Source organism: Dasypus novemcinctus, chromosome X, assembly GCF_030445035.2.
Source record: "Dasypus novemcinctus isolate mDasNov1 chromosome X, mDasNov1.1.hap2, whole genome shotgun sequence".
In the NCBI taxonomy this organism is placed as follows: domain Eukaryota; kingdom Metazoa; phylum Chordata; class Mammalia; order Cingulata; family Dasypodidae; genus Dasypus; species Dasypus novemcinctus.
The window spans coordinates 136529832-136548920 of NC_080704.1; the positions used below are offsets into that span (position 1 = coordinate 136529832).

General features: G+C 34.7%; 1 protein-coding gene across 8 annotated transcripts in view; it reads left to right on the forward strand.

Moving 5' to 3' along the window:
* The window catches only part of STAG2 (STAG2 cohesin complex component), a 159107-nt gene that overhangs the window by 125241 nt on the left and 14777 nt on the right, over nucleotides 1–19089 (forward strand). For all 8 annotated transcript variants that reach the window (XM_058291453.2, XM_058291454.2, XM_058291456.2 and 5 more), the window contains 4 exons: nucleotides 974–1148; nucleotides 6702–6841; nucleotides 8255–8356; nucleotides 12140–12288. In XM_058291453.2, the coding sequence (XP_058147436.1) occupies nucleotides 974–1148; nucleotides 6702–6841; nucleotides 8255–8356; nucleotides 12140–12288 (566 nt within the window). The remainder of the gene's footprint in view (nucleotides 1–973; nucleotides 1149–6701; nucleotides 6842–8254; nucleotides 8357–12139; nucleotides 12289–19089) is intronic.

The window sequence follows — 19089 nt, forward strand, 5'->3', positions numbered from 1 at the left end:
ATGTGTAATATGGCAAAAGCTTTTGTAAACTCAAGTATCCTGATAAGTGTAAATTACATCTATAGAAGTGAAATAAGAAGAGTCTGTTAAAGGGGATAAAAGTATACAGTAAAGAAAAAGTAAACGTGGTTAGTTCAAAAATGGCAAAACTATTAAGATTTGCTGTATGTTCTGTATTATAATCTGTCTTTCCATCAGTGGTATTCCTTATTAAATGTATTTTCCAGGTAACTTTGTGACATAAAAAGTTTTATTTTTATTACTCCTTCCCAACAGATGTTTAACTTTTTTTCTTATTACGTTCTGACTTATCATTGTTTCATTTCATTTAAAACTCACGGCAAGTTTCTTTTCAAGTTATTGAGCTTAAAGTCCTTGAGGTATAATTAACGATATTATCAGGTTTACCTGATGAGTAGTAAGCAGGCCCATACCTGGTTTTGTTTTCTCTTCTTAATCACTGTAGCATATTGACAATGAGAGTGCTTAAAAAGTTCCATAGACTTTGTGATTTCTTTTCTAATACTTATCTTGAGTATACGGTTTTTTTCTTCTTCCATAGAATCAATTAATGCTAAAAGGTTTATATATTATTTCATATTTGAGAATGTTTACCATGAGGCATTGGGGTATATTGCAAGAGTATTGAATTTGGATCAGCAAACTGAGTTTGAGTCCTGGTTTTGTTCCTTTTGGCAGTGATAATATTGTATCAGTCACTTAAAGTTGCTGAAAATAAAAGAAGAATGTTGTGAAATTAGTTTGCAGTCAGTAAAACACTACCCAAATATTAGTGATCATTGTTACGCAGATTGTAGTTCTCAGCTTTAAAAATCTTAGGAAAATACTGAACATTGAGTTTTAAGTTTCAAATATAAAAAAATAGATTCTGTTTCTGTGTTAAGCATGTAAGTTGCTTGTGGCAGTTGGTGAGAAACCTTGGTTTAGCATGCTCTCCTTTTTTTTTAAACAGGCCTTCACTATTCTATGTGATATTTTGATGATCTTCAGCCATCAAATTATGTCAGGGGGGCGTGACATGTTAGAGCCATTAGTTTACACCCCTGATTCTTCATTGCAGTCTGAGTTGCTCAGCTTTATTTTGGATCATGTCTTCATTGAACAGGATGATGATAATAATAGTGCAGGTAATTTTATTGCCATCTTTTTGTTAAATCTCTGTGTCCTGCATAAATCAAATTCAAGTAACAATGATGTAAGGTTTTGCACAAGTATATATTTTATTCTTTAAACATGAGACACATGTACATGTTCCAACACATTTGTGTTCATTTTTTGTAATATTGGAAAGACAATGTGGTATTGCAGAGCGTGAGCTTTGGATTCAGATCTCTGCTTCTTACTATCTCTGAGCCTGTTTTTTCTCATTTGAAGCTACCCCATAGAGTTACTGTGAGGATTAAATAAAGTTTAGTAAAGTTCCTAGTAGAGTATATGAGCATATAATAGGTACTCAATAAAATTTATTAGCCATTCCCCTTATTCATTAGAAATACCAATATTCAGGCATTTTGAGGAGAATAAAGTGTTTCTTTAAAATGTGACATTTTTTGTTGTATGATTTTACATACATTTTCATATTTTTGAGGTATTAAACAATGTGATTTCTGAGTGTTAGATGTTTGAAACTACTCTAAAATTCTGGGGCAGTACAAAATTTTCACAAGAAAATAATCAAACCACCCTTGCCTAGTGTTTTCTTCACACCCTGATTGCATACACAGATGTCTTAATCTGAACAAGAGTTGAGGTAAAACAAGTCATATTTGGTGGCTTCTTTTTGGGTTTGTTTTTCATTTGAAATATGCTTGAATGAAAACATATCATCATGTGTATAGCCATAAATAATCTTGACAAATCACTGCAAATTGGGGCCTAAATAAATATATATCATTCTATGCATGGCTTATAGCTTATTTTTTAGCAATTAAGAGCTTTGTTCTTAAGAACTAAAAACCTGCCCAGAAAGCAATTGAGAAAACTTGAACAGCCAAAGCAGTTGTCTAAGTCTATTTATTAAAGCTTATACTTTCTACTTTTCATTTTGTTCTCAGCTATTGGTTTCATTATACTTTTTTAAAAAAACTGGTTGACAGACATTTATTGGTCAGTATACTAGATGTTGCAGATATCAGAAAATGAGACAAGGCCCTTTCCTTCAAGAATTCACCTTGAAATAGAAAAGACGTATCTATACCTATAAGCAAGTAATTACAGTGGAATATGATAAGCAATAGAGGCATGTTTATAGTGTTGTGGGAGTGTCGAGCAAGTTCAACTGGTCTGCATTGGTCAGAAAGGCTTTGAGATTAGTTAACATCTGAAAGGGATCCTCAAAGATGACTAAGACTTCTTCAAACTTATGGGAAAGCATGGTTGTATTCCAGTCACTGATACAAATGGTGGAGATGGTAGCACAACAGTGTGAATGTAATTAACACCACTGAATTGTATAGTTGAAACTGGTTTAAATGGGAAATTTTATGTTACTAAAATTTTTTTAAAATACCTGACCAATTGCATATTAAAGCCATTAAAAAAAACTGATACCAAATCACAGCTTTGATACATAATCCTTTCATTAGTTGGAGATGGCCTCTACTTCATTTAGAGCTGGGGTTCTTAACAAAGGGTCTGTGAGCTTGAATTTAAATTAAAAAAAGCATTAATCTTGTGGGGACTTATTGGTGTGGGAGTGATATATTTCTTAAATAATACACAGTATAGTAAGAGGTCTGTGTCTTTTGTTTTCACCTAACTGGTACAGGGATCAGTGGAACAAAAAAGGATAAGGACCCCTGATTTAGAGGATGGGAAGTAGAATGAGAATAAGTTTGTCGCTACTCCTGAATTTTCTAGGAACTTCCTGGAATTACCCACAGACTCTTGTCTCTGGAGTTTTTTGTTTTTGTTTTTTTCTTTTTATCTAATTATCCTTTGAGTATTTCAATCCTATAGAAAAGTATAAAACATTACAAATACATACCCACCACCAGTAGTTGTCAAATCTTACCATTTTTTTTTTTAAAGTAAGGCATCGTTACAATAGAAAACCTCATTTACATCCTTCTCCAGTCCTGTTTTTGCTTTTCTTAAAAGATAACTGTTATCCTGAATTTGGTGTTTATCATTCTCTTGCATTTTAAATTAATTTTATCCCCTGTTGCTAACTTTTACATAATTGGTTGAACACTATTTTGTAACTTGCTCTTTTGAGTTAATGTTTTTGAGCTTTATCAGTAATAACGTGGCTATAGTTTATCTTAATTGCTGAATGTTAAACATTATAAATTAACCAGTTTATTCATTTTGCCATTGATGGGCATTTAAGTTACTGGTATTTTTTTCCCTGTTAACAAATAATGTTAAAACAAATATTCTTACACTTAACCCATGAAAACATGCTCTCAGAAGTTCTTCTACTTTGTATCTAAAAGGGGAATTGCTGGATTATAGTGTGTGTGTTCAAAAAATTTTTTTATTTGAGCAGTTGTAAGTTAACAGTCATGCATAACATGTAAAATTTCCCACTACCAGCACCACTGATTGAAAAAAGGATGTTTTATAGTGAGGATTTTCCGTTAGTGTGGAATGTGTGTTAGAATTGATGATAGCACTTTTAAATAATAGTACAATTTTTTTAGCAGTAGTGAGTTACCTTTGTTATAATTGGTGAAAAATTATTAAAATAGTTCTTTCTAGCGTCCATTATTGACATTAGGTGTTTATTTTCCCATATGCCATACTGTTACTAACACTTTGTTTTGTATATTTATTACAATTCATGGAAGAATATTCTTGTACTTAAACTATTAACTATAGTCCATTGTCTCCAATAGGGTTCACTGTGTTGTACAGTCCTGTTGTTTAAGCCTTTAAATTTTATTCTAGTAATATATACATCCTAAAGTTTCTCTTTTTAACCACATTCGCCTATACAGTTCAGTGCTGTTGATGATACACAAAACAATGTGCTTCCACCACCATTATCCATTTCCAAATCTTTACCATCAGCCTAAATACAAATTCTGTACAAGTTAAGCATCAGCTTCCTATTCTCTAACCCAGTCTATCTTCTAGTAGCCTATATTCTAGATTCTAACCCTGCTTATTATAATGAGTTCATAACAGTAAGATCATATAATATTTGTCCTTTTGTGTCTGGCTTATTTCACTGAACATAATGCCCTCACATTTCATCCATGTTGTTGCGTGCATCGGGACTTCATTCCTTTTTACACTGAATAATATTCCATTGTATGTATATACCACATTTTGTTTATCCATTCATTGGTTGATGGACACTTGGGTTGTTTCCATCTTTAGGCAGTTGTGAATAATGCAGCTATGAATATTGGTGTACAAATAGCTGTTCAAGTCCCTGCTTTCAGTACTTCTGGATATAATCCTAGTAAGTGGGATTGTTAGGATCATATGGTAATTTTATACTTAGCTTCCTGAGGAACTGCTGAACTGTCTTCCACAGCTGCTGTATCATTTTACATTGCCACCAGCCCTTCTAGTATGTGTGAAATGGTGTCTCATTCTGGTTTTGTTTTACATTTGTGTAATAGCTAGTGATGTTGAGCATCTTCTCATGTGCTTTTTAGCCATTTGTATATCCTCTTTTGGGAAATGTCTATTCAGGTCCTTTGTCCATTTTTAAATTGGGTTGTTTTTCTTTTTGTTGCTGAGTTGTAGAATTTTTTATGTATTCTGGATATTGGACCTTTATTAGATATGTAGTTCTCAAATATTTTCTTCCATTGTATAGGTTGTCTTTTCTTTTTCTTGACAAAGTCCTTTGATGCACAACAAAAGTTTTAAGTTTGTGAGTTCACATTTATCTTTTTCTTTCATTGCCTGTGCTTTGGGAGTAAACTCTCAGAAACCATTGCCTGTCGCAAGATCTTGAAGATACTTCCCTACGTTTTCTTCTGGGAGTTTTTTAGCCCTGGTTCTTATAGCTAGGTCTTTGATCCATTTTGAGTTAATTTTTTTGTATGGTGTGAGATAGGGGTCCTCTTTGATTTTTATAGTTCTTCTAATGTATACTTGAGAGTAAAATTGCTGTATATGCATTTTAAACTTGATCACATGTTCCCAAATTATTCTCCAAGGTGGTTTTATCATTTTACTCCCCTCACCCCCCACCAGCAACCTACTTGAGTTTGCATTACTTTTCTTCCTCATCCGACTTCTAGTATTTTAGAGCCTTGGTTATTTAATTTGTTAGCCTACATCAGATTAGAAAGGGAGCATTAAATAGGGAATATTTCTGACAATACTTAATGATAATGACAGGTACTTCTCTGAAGTTCTTAAATCCCCACAAAAGAAGTGGTTTCTAATTTTTTGACAGAAGTTGAAAAACTAATCAGCACTCAGAAAAGCACTTAGTATCTGGGTAATTTAAACTATAAAGGAAGAGAGTCTGCATACCTCCAGTTCCTTATAGGAACACTGAACAATGATTGGAAACAATATTGTATGGAAATGGTCTATGATAATGATAGTCATTAAGAAAAGTTTAGCTTATATACTTTATGTAGTTTTAAAAGAATAAACAGTATGTTTTAGGTTTCTAAGCAAATGGCTTTGGCATTCTGTGTACTTGTGATATCATAAAGCTTTTCCTGATTGTCTTAAATTTTCTCAAATTTTCATTTTAATTTACTAGCAGCTATCAAGGATTACCAGAGACAGTGTAAAAAATACTTGTTTAAAAGAACTTACTTATTTTACACAAAATCTTTTTTGACGTTGGGAATCTTACATTGAGAAGTTCACAGGATAACTAAAGACTAGTACCAAAAGAAGAAATATAAATGGTGAATAAATGCATAAACAAACTTTAACTTCAGTGGTAACCAAAGAAACATAAATTAATTTGAAATAGTATTTTTTAGCAAGTAATTTCATTTGTAAAATCTGCCCAGAGGAAAACTCTTTATACAGCTTTTTATGTAAAAGTCTTCATTACAGTTTTATTTACAATATTAATAATTATAAACAATCCTTTGGCAGTACTTGGGGGCTACAGTGAAGCTTTTCCCACTGAAGAATTCAGAAATAAGTCTGTCTTCTTAAAATTGAATGTCAAGATTCACATAATATATCAGAGCAGAAGTATACAAAGTTGTCTTATAAAGACAATGATTAATTGGCTAGGCTATCTCAATATATTTAATACATAAGAATATATCAATAAGAATCAGGGGTGATGTTGATGGTATCATCTTTGGAAGGATTAGGAGAGTTTGTGAGGCTGGCTGCCTCCAGGAAAGAAGGAGCCTTAACTGATAGACTTTGAATATGCAGATCTCATTGGCAAACAATTTCTATTAGGGAAGTAGATGAATGTATTAGCTTGACTTCATTAAAGATAATTTCCTTCAAATCACTCCATTTGTTCATGTTCCATGTTCACCAAGCAACCTTGTGATTATTATTTGGCTACATGAAAATTTTGTCTATTAGAATAAACAGACTCGTCATTCACTAAGATATTAAGAGTGGTTCTTTCTGAGTTACAAGATTATGGGTAATTTAAATTTTTATGTTAAATGTTTTTTTTTATTTTTCAAATATTCCAAAATAAGAATGTTTTATGTTGAGGATTGTTTTTTTAAATGGGTGAAGTAAAATAGATAGCTTAATGTTTAGAATTTTTCCCCCAGATGGTCAGCAGGAAGATGAAGCCAGTAAAATTGAAGCTCTGCACAAGAGGAGAAATTTACTTGCAGCATTTTGTAAGCTAATTGTATATACTGTGGTGGAGATGAATACAGCTGCAGATATCTTCAAGCAGTATATGAAGGTAAAGTTGAAAAATGGATTGCCAATATAGCTTTATTAAAATGCTTAAATGATGATGTGTAGCACTTTAGCTTTTGTGCTTGGTTGCTGTTAAATTCTTTTAATAGTAAACTCTCTATTTTAAAATCTTTGATATTTTCAGGTGCGTTGCCCCATACCTTCACTTTTCCTATTAATGGACATTTTTGGTTTATCAAGTTCATTTGTATTTGGAGTAGTGAAAACAGTCTGTCTTAGGGTGTTACTATTAGAAACTCAATTTGTGATTTAGTTTAAGATAACAGGGTGGTGCTACTCTTCTGCTTGATGTAGTACAAAAACTTGATGCTTTTTAGACCTGGATGGTGGTTTTAGCTTGTTTACTATGTATGTTGTGACCTTGAGTAACTCTCAGTACCTTTTGTGGCCAGATTTCATCCTCTATTCCACTGTGATAGCTAAGGTTCCTTTTGACTCTAAAAGTCTGATGTGCTTCACAGTAGGTTATGCATAGTTTTCATGAATATATGCAAGATTTTCTAATTTTAAGTAGCAATAGAGAGGATATTGTTAATTGCACTAGCACAATGTTACTTATAATTTTTTTCTACTCTTTTCTCAAGTAAAATCTAATTATAAATGTAAACTTTAAAAAAACTTCGCATTCAAGAAATAAAATATATGTAATAAATTGGACAAACCCCAGTTAATCCTTTCTATGGAATGAATGTTTGCTACATAATGTAACTGTAGTGCCATGGAGCAATTTGAAAATTACGTTGGAACTTAAGTCATTTGACATGATTAATTTGTTGTTGTTTTTTTTTTAAAATCATGGTTTATGATTCATATAGCACATTTTAAACTTTTCGATTTAGGTATTCTGGAATAAAGTTAATTTTATTAGCCATAGGGCCATGGTTATCCTGTTACCTCTGATGTTATTTTGAAACTGGATCTTAAATTAGAAAAATATTACCTGCAGTTTGTAGTGTAAATGTCACATGCTGTAAGTTTTCTTTTAAATGCTGTTTACAGGCTTTTAGATTCTATAAGCCAAATTAATAAAGTTAGAAACGAACATGAACGATATACTGAAGTAGCATGAATAAGTTTTACAGATACTGTGATGATAGTCATTTAATTGTTCACAAAGTATTTGTGAACTTTGTTTTCATATCCTTTATGTTCTGAAAATCTGCATAACCTCATAATTGTTTTATTCCATGCCTCCTTTACTTAAAACCAAGCCTGGAGTTTAATTTGATTAGATTTTAACTGCCTGGAACTTCTGATGTTACTAATACTACTTCAAGGTGTTCGAAAGCATGATTTCAGCCAAATATATACTAATATGTGACTAACTTAAAATTAGTCTTATTGTCTAATAGTTTAAAAAGATAATGATCTGCTAATTTGTGCATTTTTCCCCTAGTATTATAATGATTATGGAGATATCATCAAAGAAACAATGAGTAAAACAAGGCAGATAGACAAAATTCAGTGTGCAAAGACCCTTATTCTCAGTTTACAACAGGTAAGACATGAAGAGTATTTACTGGCTTTAACATAATTAACAATAGTTCACAAGGTAGCAGAAGAATGCAAAAGATAATTCATAAAAGTAGAAATACAAAATAACTTCACCTAGGCAGGCAGAGAAGTCCAAGTGAGATATCATGTTTTGCTTTTAGACTGGCAAGATTGGCAAAATTTACAGCTGTCTAAGGTATGGGGAAAATATGTACTACCACCAGTGTAGATTGGCAAATCTTCCTGATAGGCAATTTGGTAATACATGTCAAAATTAAAACATGTATTTCTTTTGAGGCAGCAATTGTACTTTAAAAATGTATCCAGGATCGTAATAGAACAAGGTTATAAAAATAAGTATACAAGCTTGTACATTGTGACATTACTTAAAATTGTAAGAAATTAGAAATAATCCAGATGTCCATCAGTAGATTATTAGATGAATATATCATTTAGTGCATCTCCGCAATAACTGTTGTGTAACACTTAAAAATTAGCATGTGAACACTGTTTTCCCAACTAAAGGTTAAACAGTGGTGATGAAACCAGGGAACTGTGATGCTGACCAAATGTTACCTAATGGGTGGGAGTGAAACAACTCAAGGTTTAAGTTAAGTTAAAAACAGATTGGATGTTCCCATTTGCTAATACACTTGTATAAAATCTTTGGAAATGGAAAACATATATTAGTGTATGTTTGCATGCTTCTTTGGACAAAGATCTTTGTTAAACACAAAGATTCCATAATTTGTCTTTAAAGTGAAAGCACTAAAAACAGGTTTACCTGATGGTAGCACTGTTATTCTATTAATAGTTAACTGTAGAACTTAAGTTCACATTTAACTTATGTAGAGTGTGAAACCTAGTACACTGTGCCTAGTAGGTAGTCAGTAAATATTAGAGTCTTCTAACACCTCAGTGAGTTTTATATTTTTACCACCTTCCTGCCTGTCTCTGTGACCTCATTGAATCAACCTATGAATCAGAGTGTTAATAAAGTGTTACTGCAGAAGAGATTTTGAAAAAATTGGTGTATCATGTGGCTATCATAAAAATATTTCTTTCTTGTAATAAAAAAGTGCAGTTTTTATTATTTAAAAAATAGTGTAAAATAATTACTCTATAGAAAGTTTAGAAAATACAGGAAAATAGAAAAAAATACAAGTTAATTTTTTTTACTTAACAGTACCCTTTTTAAAAAACAATTTTATTGATACATATTAATAAAGCATACAGTTCATCCAAAGTGTACCATCAGTTTGATTATTTGGTATAATCACATAATTGTGCATTCATCACTTCAATCTTTATTAGAGCATTTTCATTATTTCAGTGTTAATAGTAATCAAAAAAACAAACAAGAAAATTCTTCAACTCTTAATATCTCTATGCTTCACCTGCTGTACATGGCTGCTGTTTCTGGCTATTCTTGCACTATTTATTGATTTATTTAGCAGTTTTCTTGAGCTATGCTCACATACCATACAATTTATCCAAAGTATATAATCAGTGGCATTTAGCATAATCACAGTATTGTGCATTCATCACCAAAAAAGATTTTATTTCATTTTCTCTTTATTTTTTAATGTTACATTGAAAAAATATAAGGTCCCCATATAACCCCCAACCCCCTCACCCACTCCTCCGCCCATCACAACAACCTCCTTCATCATCATGAGACATTCATTGCATTTGGTGAATACATCTCTGAGCATCACTGCACCTCATGGTCAGTGGGCCATGGGAGGTCATACAGTGTCTGGTAACTGTCCCTGCAGCACCACCTGGGACAACTGCAACCCCCAAAAATGCCCCCACATCACATCTCTTCTTCCCACTCCCTACCCCCAGCAGCTACCATGGCCACTTTCTCCACACCAGTGCCACATTTTCTTTCGTTACTAATCACAATAGTTCATGAATAGAATATCAGTAAGTCCACTCTAATCCATTCTCTATTCCTCCATCCTGTGGACCCTAGAATGGTTGTGTCCACTCTACATCTATATCAAGAGAGGACTTAGATTCTACATGAATGCTGGATGCAATTCTCCTGCTTTCAGTTGTAGGCACTGATGGCTCCCTGGTACCACAAAAGATTTTAGAAGAATTTCATTACTCCGAAAAGAAACACTCCACATCCCTTAGCAGTCTTTCCCCACCCCTACATAAACCCTAATCTAATTTCATCTTTATAAATTGATTTATATTTATATTTTATATAAATGGAATCATACAATATGTAGTACTTTGTGTCTGGTTTCTCTCACTCAGCATAATAGTTTTTTTGTGTCTGATAATTAAAATCTTGTAGTACATTTGTTCAATTTCAAAGGAAAAAATGCGATTTTACCCATATTCTTATTTCATATGCATTTTACTATGCTATACAGTTCCATGTTACGTTTTTTAGTTTTCTTTTAGTAATATACATGATCTTAGAGAATGGGAAGCTGAGGGTTAACTTGTGCAAAAGTGATAAAAAGGATGTGTGTTAATCTTTGGAAATGAATACGGAAGGTGAAAGCCCAACATAATGCTTGTAACTAACAGTACTATTATGTAGGTATGAGAGTGGTTTAAAGGGAAAGTCTAAGCTCAACCTTTTGTTTTTAGTATCTGCCTTAGTCTGTTTTATGCCTCTATGAAATTTTATCTCTTACAAAGTTAAACTATACTGTGCATTCTGTTTTGTAGACTGCAGTATTCATATTAATTATGAACATTTGCACATTACTTTCCATGGCATTTTGAATGACTATAACATTGTTTTATAGTTGCACGGTAATTTATCCAATCTCTCATTTGATTTTGAGATCTTTTCCAATTTTTTGCCATTATGAATTGCACTGAAAATATTTTTGTACCTATGCACTGTGCATAAATGGTTTTATTATTTTACATAGTTTTGGAATTAGAATTGCTTAGTCATAGATTCAAAGGTTATCTCAGTTTATGCTCCCAGCAACCCAGAGTACTCATTTCAATGTATTATCAGTAATGAACCTTATCTGTTAAAACATTGCCAATTCAGTAGTTGAAAAATAGTTTTTTGGTGTGTTTGTTTTTGTTTTTGAGGTACCAGGACCGGGGATTGAACCCGGGACCTCATACATAGGAGGCCAACGCTCTACAACTGAGCCACATTGGCTCCCTTGAGTTTGTTCCCTCTTCTGTTTGTTCATTGAATTTTTGCTAGTTGTTTTGCTTCTTGTCTGCTTGTTGTTTTTCCTCGTTTGTTCATTGTTTCTGCTTGTTGTCTCCTCGTTGTTTGATTTGTTTTTCTTTAGGAGGCACTGGGAACCGAACCTGGGAACTTCCATGTGGGAGGTGGGCTCTCAATTGCTTGAGCTACATTGCTCCCTCTGAAACATAGGTTTTTGCTTTGCTTACATTATGATAAAAGTTCCCAATTTGACAATTCACCATTTATAAGCAGTGTATGTGGTAAAAATAATAGAGAATAGTTGCCTAATAATTTATTTGGCTTCCTTTTCTATATATTTGTAAATGTTATGTTAATATCCATTTAATACCAGCAGAATATTATTTTGCCAAAACCTAATGGGTTTCTGATGTCAATGACTTCCCCTAGTCTAAAGGTATAAAGTGCTATAGTTTTGGTCATTTGTATATCATATGTTTATTATAGTACATGTTTTAGAATAAATTATAATGCCTCATTTATTGAGCACCTGCTATAGTTTAATTACAAAATATGGTATTTCAAAGATGTTAATAATCCTTAATTATTAAAACACTTAACTTTTTACTTCTTTCTGAACAGCTTTTTAATGAAATGATACAAGAAAATGGCTATAATTTTGATAGATCATCTCCAACATTCAGTGGCATAAAAGAACTTGCTCGACGTTTTGCTTTAACTTTTGGACTTGATCAATTGAAAACAAGAGAAGCCATTGCCATGCTACACAAGTAATGTCCAAATATTTTATTCAACTCATTTTTTTTAATCATGAAATTGTCTTGTTTCTACATTGGGGATAGCCAAATTGATGCTATATTATTTGTTTACAATTATGTGATATATTTCTCTTTCTTAAATTTAAGAGCAGTTATAGTGCTCTCTCAGTTAACAAATGAGTTGAGACTAAAACTGCCTTTATAAGAAAATCTATGTATTTAAAAAATACAAAGTCTTTATAAATTATATGATGCAAAGCAGCATATATTTATCAGCATTACAAAATATCAGTGTTGATTATGATATTTATATCTTAATTATGGACTAAAGATCCTTGCCTTTGGGGAAACCTAGTTAAAACTTACCTGTTTTATTTGTTTCTCTTTTCCTTCCCTTGCTGATTTTTATAGTGTTGAATATCTCCCTTTAGAAAATTTCCTGCTCTTGGTAAAGTTATGGACATAACGATCCTCAACTTTTTAAAATATGTTTTTTATTGAAGTATATCGTTCATACATGAACATACCTAAAGAATAAGTATATAGTAACGGTTGTGAACTTACAAAATAAACGTACATAACATCATACAGGAGTCTCATACATCACCCCTCCACCCACACTTTGTGTTTTTGTGAAACATTTGTTACAAACTATGCAAGAGGATCATCAAAATATTACTAACTATAGTTCCTATCATACATTTGGTGTATTTTTCCCCCAATCCACCCTATTTTTTAAGAATACATTTTTATTACAGAGCTTGCGAACTTGCAAAACAATCATACACATGCATAGAATTCCCATACAATATCCATTCACCAGTATTCCACACCATGGTGGAACATTTGTTACAGACGATGAGATAATATCATCAGTCTCTTAGCACCATCCATGGTCCATAGTGTACATTTCTTCCTCAACTCCTCCTTTTATGTTGTTTTAAAACTAACAAATTCATTTTTACATCTTTTAATCCATTAGGTTATAATTTTAGGTAATATTTAAGGACCACACATGTGGTAATGATTTTGTAAGTGATATGTGATTTTCTTTATGTAAGAGCCTTTCTACTGTTACTCCTCAATTCCACCATCTGGGTTACATTTTTTTTTTTGGTGGGAGTATAATGTTGGGTTGTTCTCTTGATAAATAAAAGTAATTCTATTTTGCCATGTAAATATATTTAAAATGGGCCCTATGTGGAGTTTAATTTAAAAATTTACACCTAAATGGGTGGTTAAAAAACTATTTAATTGACAACCAGCAAGATGGCAGCAGTGTAAGAAGCTAGAGTCAGCTCATGCTGCAGGGCAGTTAGTAAATACCCAGAGTTATCTGGAGCTAGCTGAAGCACCTGTTTGGGGGTTCCAGGAGACCAGAACAGCATCCTGCAACATACTTAAAATAATGGAAGGTGGAGACTGCCCATCTGCAGAGAAGACTTGTAAAAGTAGAGTGCTCCACGCCACAGAGGCCGGTGCCTAACCTCTACTAGAGGCACAAGTCACCTTGGGAGCTGTTCTGTGGCTGGAATTGAAAGTTTTACTTCCTAAAAATGGGGGAGAAGAGACAGTTGGGCACCAGCTTCAACTACTGAGGAGTAAATTCAGCAGGCTAAAGTATAATCCTGAGAACAGCCAAAGTTTGAGCCTGTCCAAGTCAGAAAGAGGCCAGCAGCCACCATCTTAACTCTGCACCTGGCACAAGGGGACTGAAAATTACAGTGCTGGTAGGGACCGGCTTCTTTGCATCCAGGTCAGATTGCAGCTCTAGCCTAGGCCCCAGACCCACCTCCAGCAGGGAGGAAGGTGCGGAGACCTACACCAGCCTCTCCAGGAAATTCCCAGCCAAGGTGAGGAGGATGGTGATTATCCTACTCTGGTGTCATGAGCCACCCCAAGACCTATTCTGTGGCTGGAATTGGAAACTCCATTTCCCAAAAATGGGAGAAGGAGATGGTTGGCTGTCGATTTCGGCTACTCATTGGTAGACTAGACTGGCTAAGATATAACCCTGGCAATACCTGGGGTATGAATCTGCCCAAGTTGGAAAGAGGCCAGTGGCTGCTTTTGATTCTGCTCCAAGCCTGAGGGGAAACCCAGCTGACCGAAAATCACAGTGATGTTAGGAACCAGTTTATTTCACCCAGATTGGCCTACAGCCCTAGACAGGGCTTTAGCCCCACCTCTGGCAGGGAGGAGGCTGGCAGGCCCTGCACCGGCCTATGCAGGTAACCTGCAGGTACCTTTTGCTGGCACAGACTGAAAATCGGAAGTCTACCAGGCCAACCTCAGTCACCTTGGACCGGCACTGCATAGATTGCTGCCTACACCTGCAGCTCTGTCCGAGCCCCAGAGCAGGGAGAAAGGGGCATGAAGCGTCATCAGTCTCTCTGGGCAACTACTGTCTAGGCCTGCATGACTTGTTTTATTCCACACAGCTGTGACTCAGTCCCTACCCCTGGGAAAGGAGAAAGTTGGGAGAAGCTTCATTGGTCCCTGGAGCAATGAGAGCAGCTTGAGCCTCCACAGCTTATAGCTCCAATTACAACCTTGGCTCCTACTGCACAACCAGCAAGGGAGAAAGGGCAGGAAGCCCCAAACTAAAGACAAAATCTTCACCCGAATAAATACTAATCCAGACGCCATTACACCAGCAGAAAATTACAATCCACACCAAGAAACAGGAAGATATGGCACAGTTAAAGGAACAAGATAAGCCTCCAGATGTCATAAAAGACTTGAGATGACCAGTCATAGAAGTTCAAACAAATATCTTAATAAATTCAATAAGATGCCTAAAGAGATTAAGGGTATTAAGAAGACACTGGATGAGCACAAAAAAGAATTCGAAAGCATATGTAGAAAAATAGATATGGGAATGAAATTTGCAATAAATGAAATTTAAAAAAACATTAGAATCATGTACTAGCAGATTTGAGGAGGCATAAGAAAGGATTGGTGAGCTTGAAGAAATGGCCTCTGAAAGTGAACATACAAAAGAACAGATGAAGGAAAGAATGGAAAAAAATTGAACTAGGGCTCAAGGAACTAAATGACTGCAAACGTTGTGCAAACATACATATCATGGGTGTCTGAGAAGGAGAAGAGAAGGGTAAAGGGGGAGAAGGAATATTTGAAGAAATAATGGTAGAAAATTTCCCAACCCTATTGAAGGACATTGATATCCATGTCCAAGAAGCACAACGTTCTCCCATCTGAAAAAATCCAAATAGACCAACTCAGAGACACATACTAATCAGAATGTCAAATGCCAAAGACAGAATTCTGAGAGCAGCAAGAGAAAAACAATGCATAACATATAAGGGATATACAAATAGATTAAGTGCTGATTTCTCACCAGAAACCATGGAAGTAAGACGACAGTGGTATGATTTATTTAAAATCCTGCAAGAGAAAAACCTTCTCGCCAAGAATCTTATATCTGGCAAGATGGTCTATCAAAAATGAGGGCGAGTTTAGAATATTCACAGATAAACAGAAACTGTGAGAATTTCTAACGAAGAAGCTGGTTTTCAGGAAATACTAAAGTGTGTGCCACAGCCTGAAAAGAAAAGACAGGAGAGGGAGACCTGGAAGAGAGTCTAGAAATGAAGATTGTATCAATAAAAGTAACTAAAGGTGTCAAAAGAGTGGTGAAAATAAAATATGACAGATAAAACGCCAGATATTCAGGAAAAAATTTAACCAACAACGTAAAGCACTTGTATTCAGAAAAGTAGAACTCAATGTTTAAAAAAATCAAAAAATGTCTAAAGACAGAGGAACATTCCATGCTCATGAATTAGAAGACTAAATATCATTAAATTGTCAATTCTACTCAAATTGATGTACAGATTAAATGCAATCCCGATACAGATTCCACCTACATTTTTAAATTAAATTGAAAACACAATTTTCAAATTTATTGGAAGGGTAAGCGATCCCTGAATATTCAGATACATCTTCAGAAGGAAAAGCAAATTTGGAGGACTCTCATCTCCAGACTTTAAATCATATTACCTAGCTATAGTTGTAAAAACAGCATGGTACTGGCATAAAGACAGACACATAGACCAGTGGGACCAAATTGATGGTTCAGAAACAGACCCTCACATGTATGGTCAAGTGATTTTTGGCTAGCCTGTCAAACCCACAGAGCTCAGGCAGAATAGCCCATTCAACAAATGGTGCTAAAGAATTGGATATCTGTATTAGCCAAAGGGGTGCTGATGGAAAACACCAGAAATCTGCTGGGTGTTGAAAGGGTCTTTATTTGGGGTAGGAGCTTACAGTTACCAGGCCATAAAGCATAAGTTACTTCCCTCACCAAAGTCTATTTCCACATGTTGGAGCAAAATGGCTGCTGACATCTGTGAGAGTTCAGGCTTTCTGGGTTCCTCTGTGCTCAGCTCCTCTGTTTCCTCCACGAGGTCAGGTGTAGACTTTGAGGCTCTCTAGGCTTTGCCTCTCTCCACAAGGTCTGCTGTAGATGAATAGGCAAATGGCTCTGTCTCTTCCCCAGGGCTCCAGCTTAAGACTTCAGCATCAAACTCCAACATCCAAACTCCAGTATCAGAAAACTTGCAACTCTGTCCTTCACCATGCCTTTTATCTGTGAATTCCCCTCCCACCAAGGGACAGAAACTCAGTGCCCTAATGACATTGCCCAATTAAAGCCCTAATCATAACAGTCAGGCCCAGACACATATCAGATTACAAACATAATCCAATATCTATTTTTGTAATTCATAACCATATCAAACTGCTACAATATCCATAGCAGAAAGAAGGAAAGAGAACACCTATCTCATACTTTATCCAAAAATTAACTCAAATGGATGAAAAACCTGAAAATAAAAATATGGACCATAAAACTTCTAGAAGAGGGGTGGCGAACTTGGCCTAGTGGTTAGGGCGTCCGTCTACCACATGGGAGATCTGCGGTTCAAACCCGGGGCCTCCTTGATCTGTGTGGAGCTGGCGCATGCGCAGTGCTAATGCACGCAAGGAGTGCTGTGCCACGCAGGGGTGTCCCTGCGTAGAGGAGCCCCACGCACAAGGAGTGCACCCCATAAAGAGCCGCCCAGCGGGAAAGAAAGTGCAGCCTGCCTAAGAATGGCACCGCCCACACAGAGAAATGACACAAGATGACGCAGCAAAAAGAAACACAGATTCCTGTGCCGCTGACAACAACAGAAGTGGGCAAAGAAGACACAGCAAATAGACACAGAGAACAGATAACCAGGGAGGGGGGGAGGGGAGAGAAATAAATAAATAAATCTTTAAAAAAAAAACTTCTAGAAGAAATCATAGGAAAATAGCTTAAAGCCCTAGTGGTAGGTGGTGGATTCTTAAAGGAGATTGGAGGAAGACTGAGATGGACTACTGATGTTTAATGTATGTAAAAGTTTTAATTAGCTTTCTTTGAAAACCGGAAATGTATAGAGTGGATGGTAACACATAGTGAGTAACAGCTAGTTTATAAATGGGAATGTGACTGAAAATGGTAATCTAGGTATGTAAATGCCAATTGACAGAATGCTAGAGAATAATCTAGGAACTGAATAGTGCAGTAAACCCAGAGGTGGATGAGAATTGTGGTTGATGGTACAGATGCAAGAGTGTCCTTTGTGAGCTAGAGCGAATCTACATCACTACTGCAGAATGTTGGGAATGTGAAGAATCATGGGAAAAATACTGGAGTGGCCTGTTTTTAGTAGTAATATAATATCCTTGCATCTGTGCAGAAGATGTACTGTGTTATGATTTGATTATGAGGCAGTATAGAAAATGTAAGCCAAATATACACTATGTACGTGGTAACAATCAGATGATATTATCTTATCTGTAGCAAATGTTCCATCACAGTGTGGTGTGTTGACTGAGGGGTGTTGTTTGGGAATTCTGCACATGTGCGTGATTATTTTATAAGTTTACAATTTCTGTCATAAAAAATATATTTTAAAAATAATAGGGTGGGTTGGGGGAAAAATACACCAAATGTTGTAAGATAAGTACTATGATTAGTAGTAAGATTTTGACAATATTCTTTCATAATTTGTAACAAATATCTCACAACAATGCAAGGTGTAGGTGGAGAGTTAACATATGGGACCCCTGTATGATGTTATATATGTTTGCTTTGTAAGTTCACAACTTTTACTATACACTTAATTTGTATATGTAGTATGTTTATATATAAATGATATACAGGTAATAATAGGGTTGGTTGGGGGAAAAGTACTTTGGGTAACAGTAATATTTTGACAATGCTCTTTAATCATTAGTTAAAAAATTTAACAACAATAAAAGTTATTGGTTGTAAGGTGAGTTATAAGGGTCCTGTATGATGATATATATGTTTGTTTTGTATATTCACAAGTATTAATACACACTTATTGTTTATATATGTTTATGTATGAGTGACATACTTATATACATTAATTTTAAAAATAAATAAAAATATTTAATAGTTGTTTTAAAATTAATCCTCTCTTTCAGTAGGCCTCCTCTTTTATGTCTTTAAAAGTACTGAAAATATATTGCTCTCTGCGTGAGAAAATTTGTGTTAATTTCTATGGAAAGAATACTGAAGAAAGAATGTAGATATGTTAACCCACATTCAAACTGAAAACCAGCCCCTTAATTCTGAGGGCTAGAGAAACATATTGCTGAAATTTGTGTTTGTGTTGTTTGTTTAAAGTAACAGTTAAAGAAAATGTGAATTTGCTTTCTCATTCTCACAGTATAGTCTCCTTATTCTATATTTCTCTGATTAAATGCATGGCAAAAGAAAGATCTTATTAATGG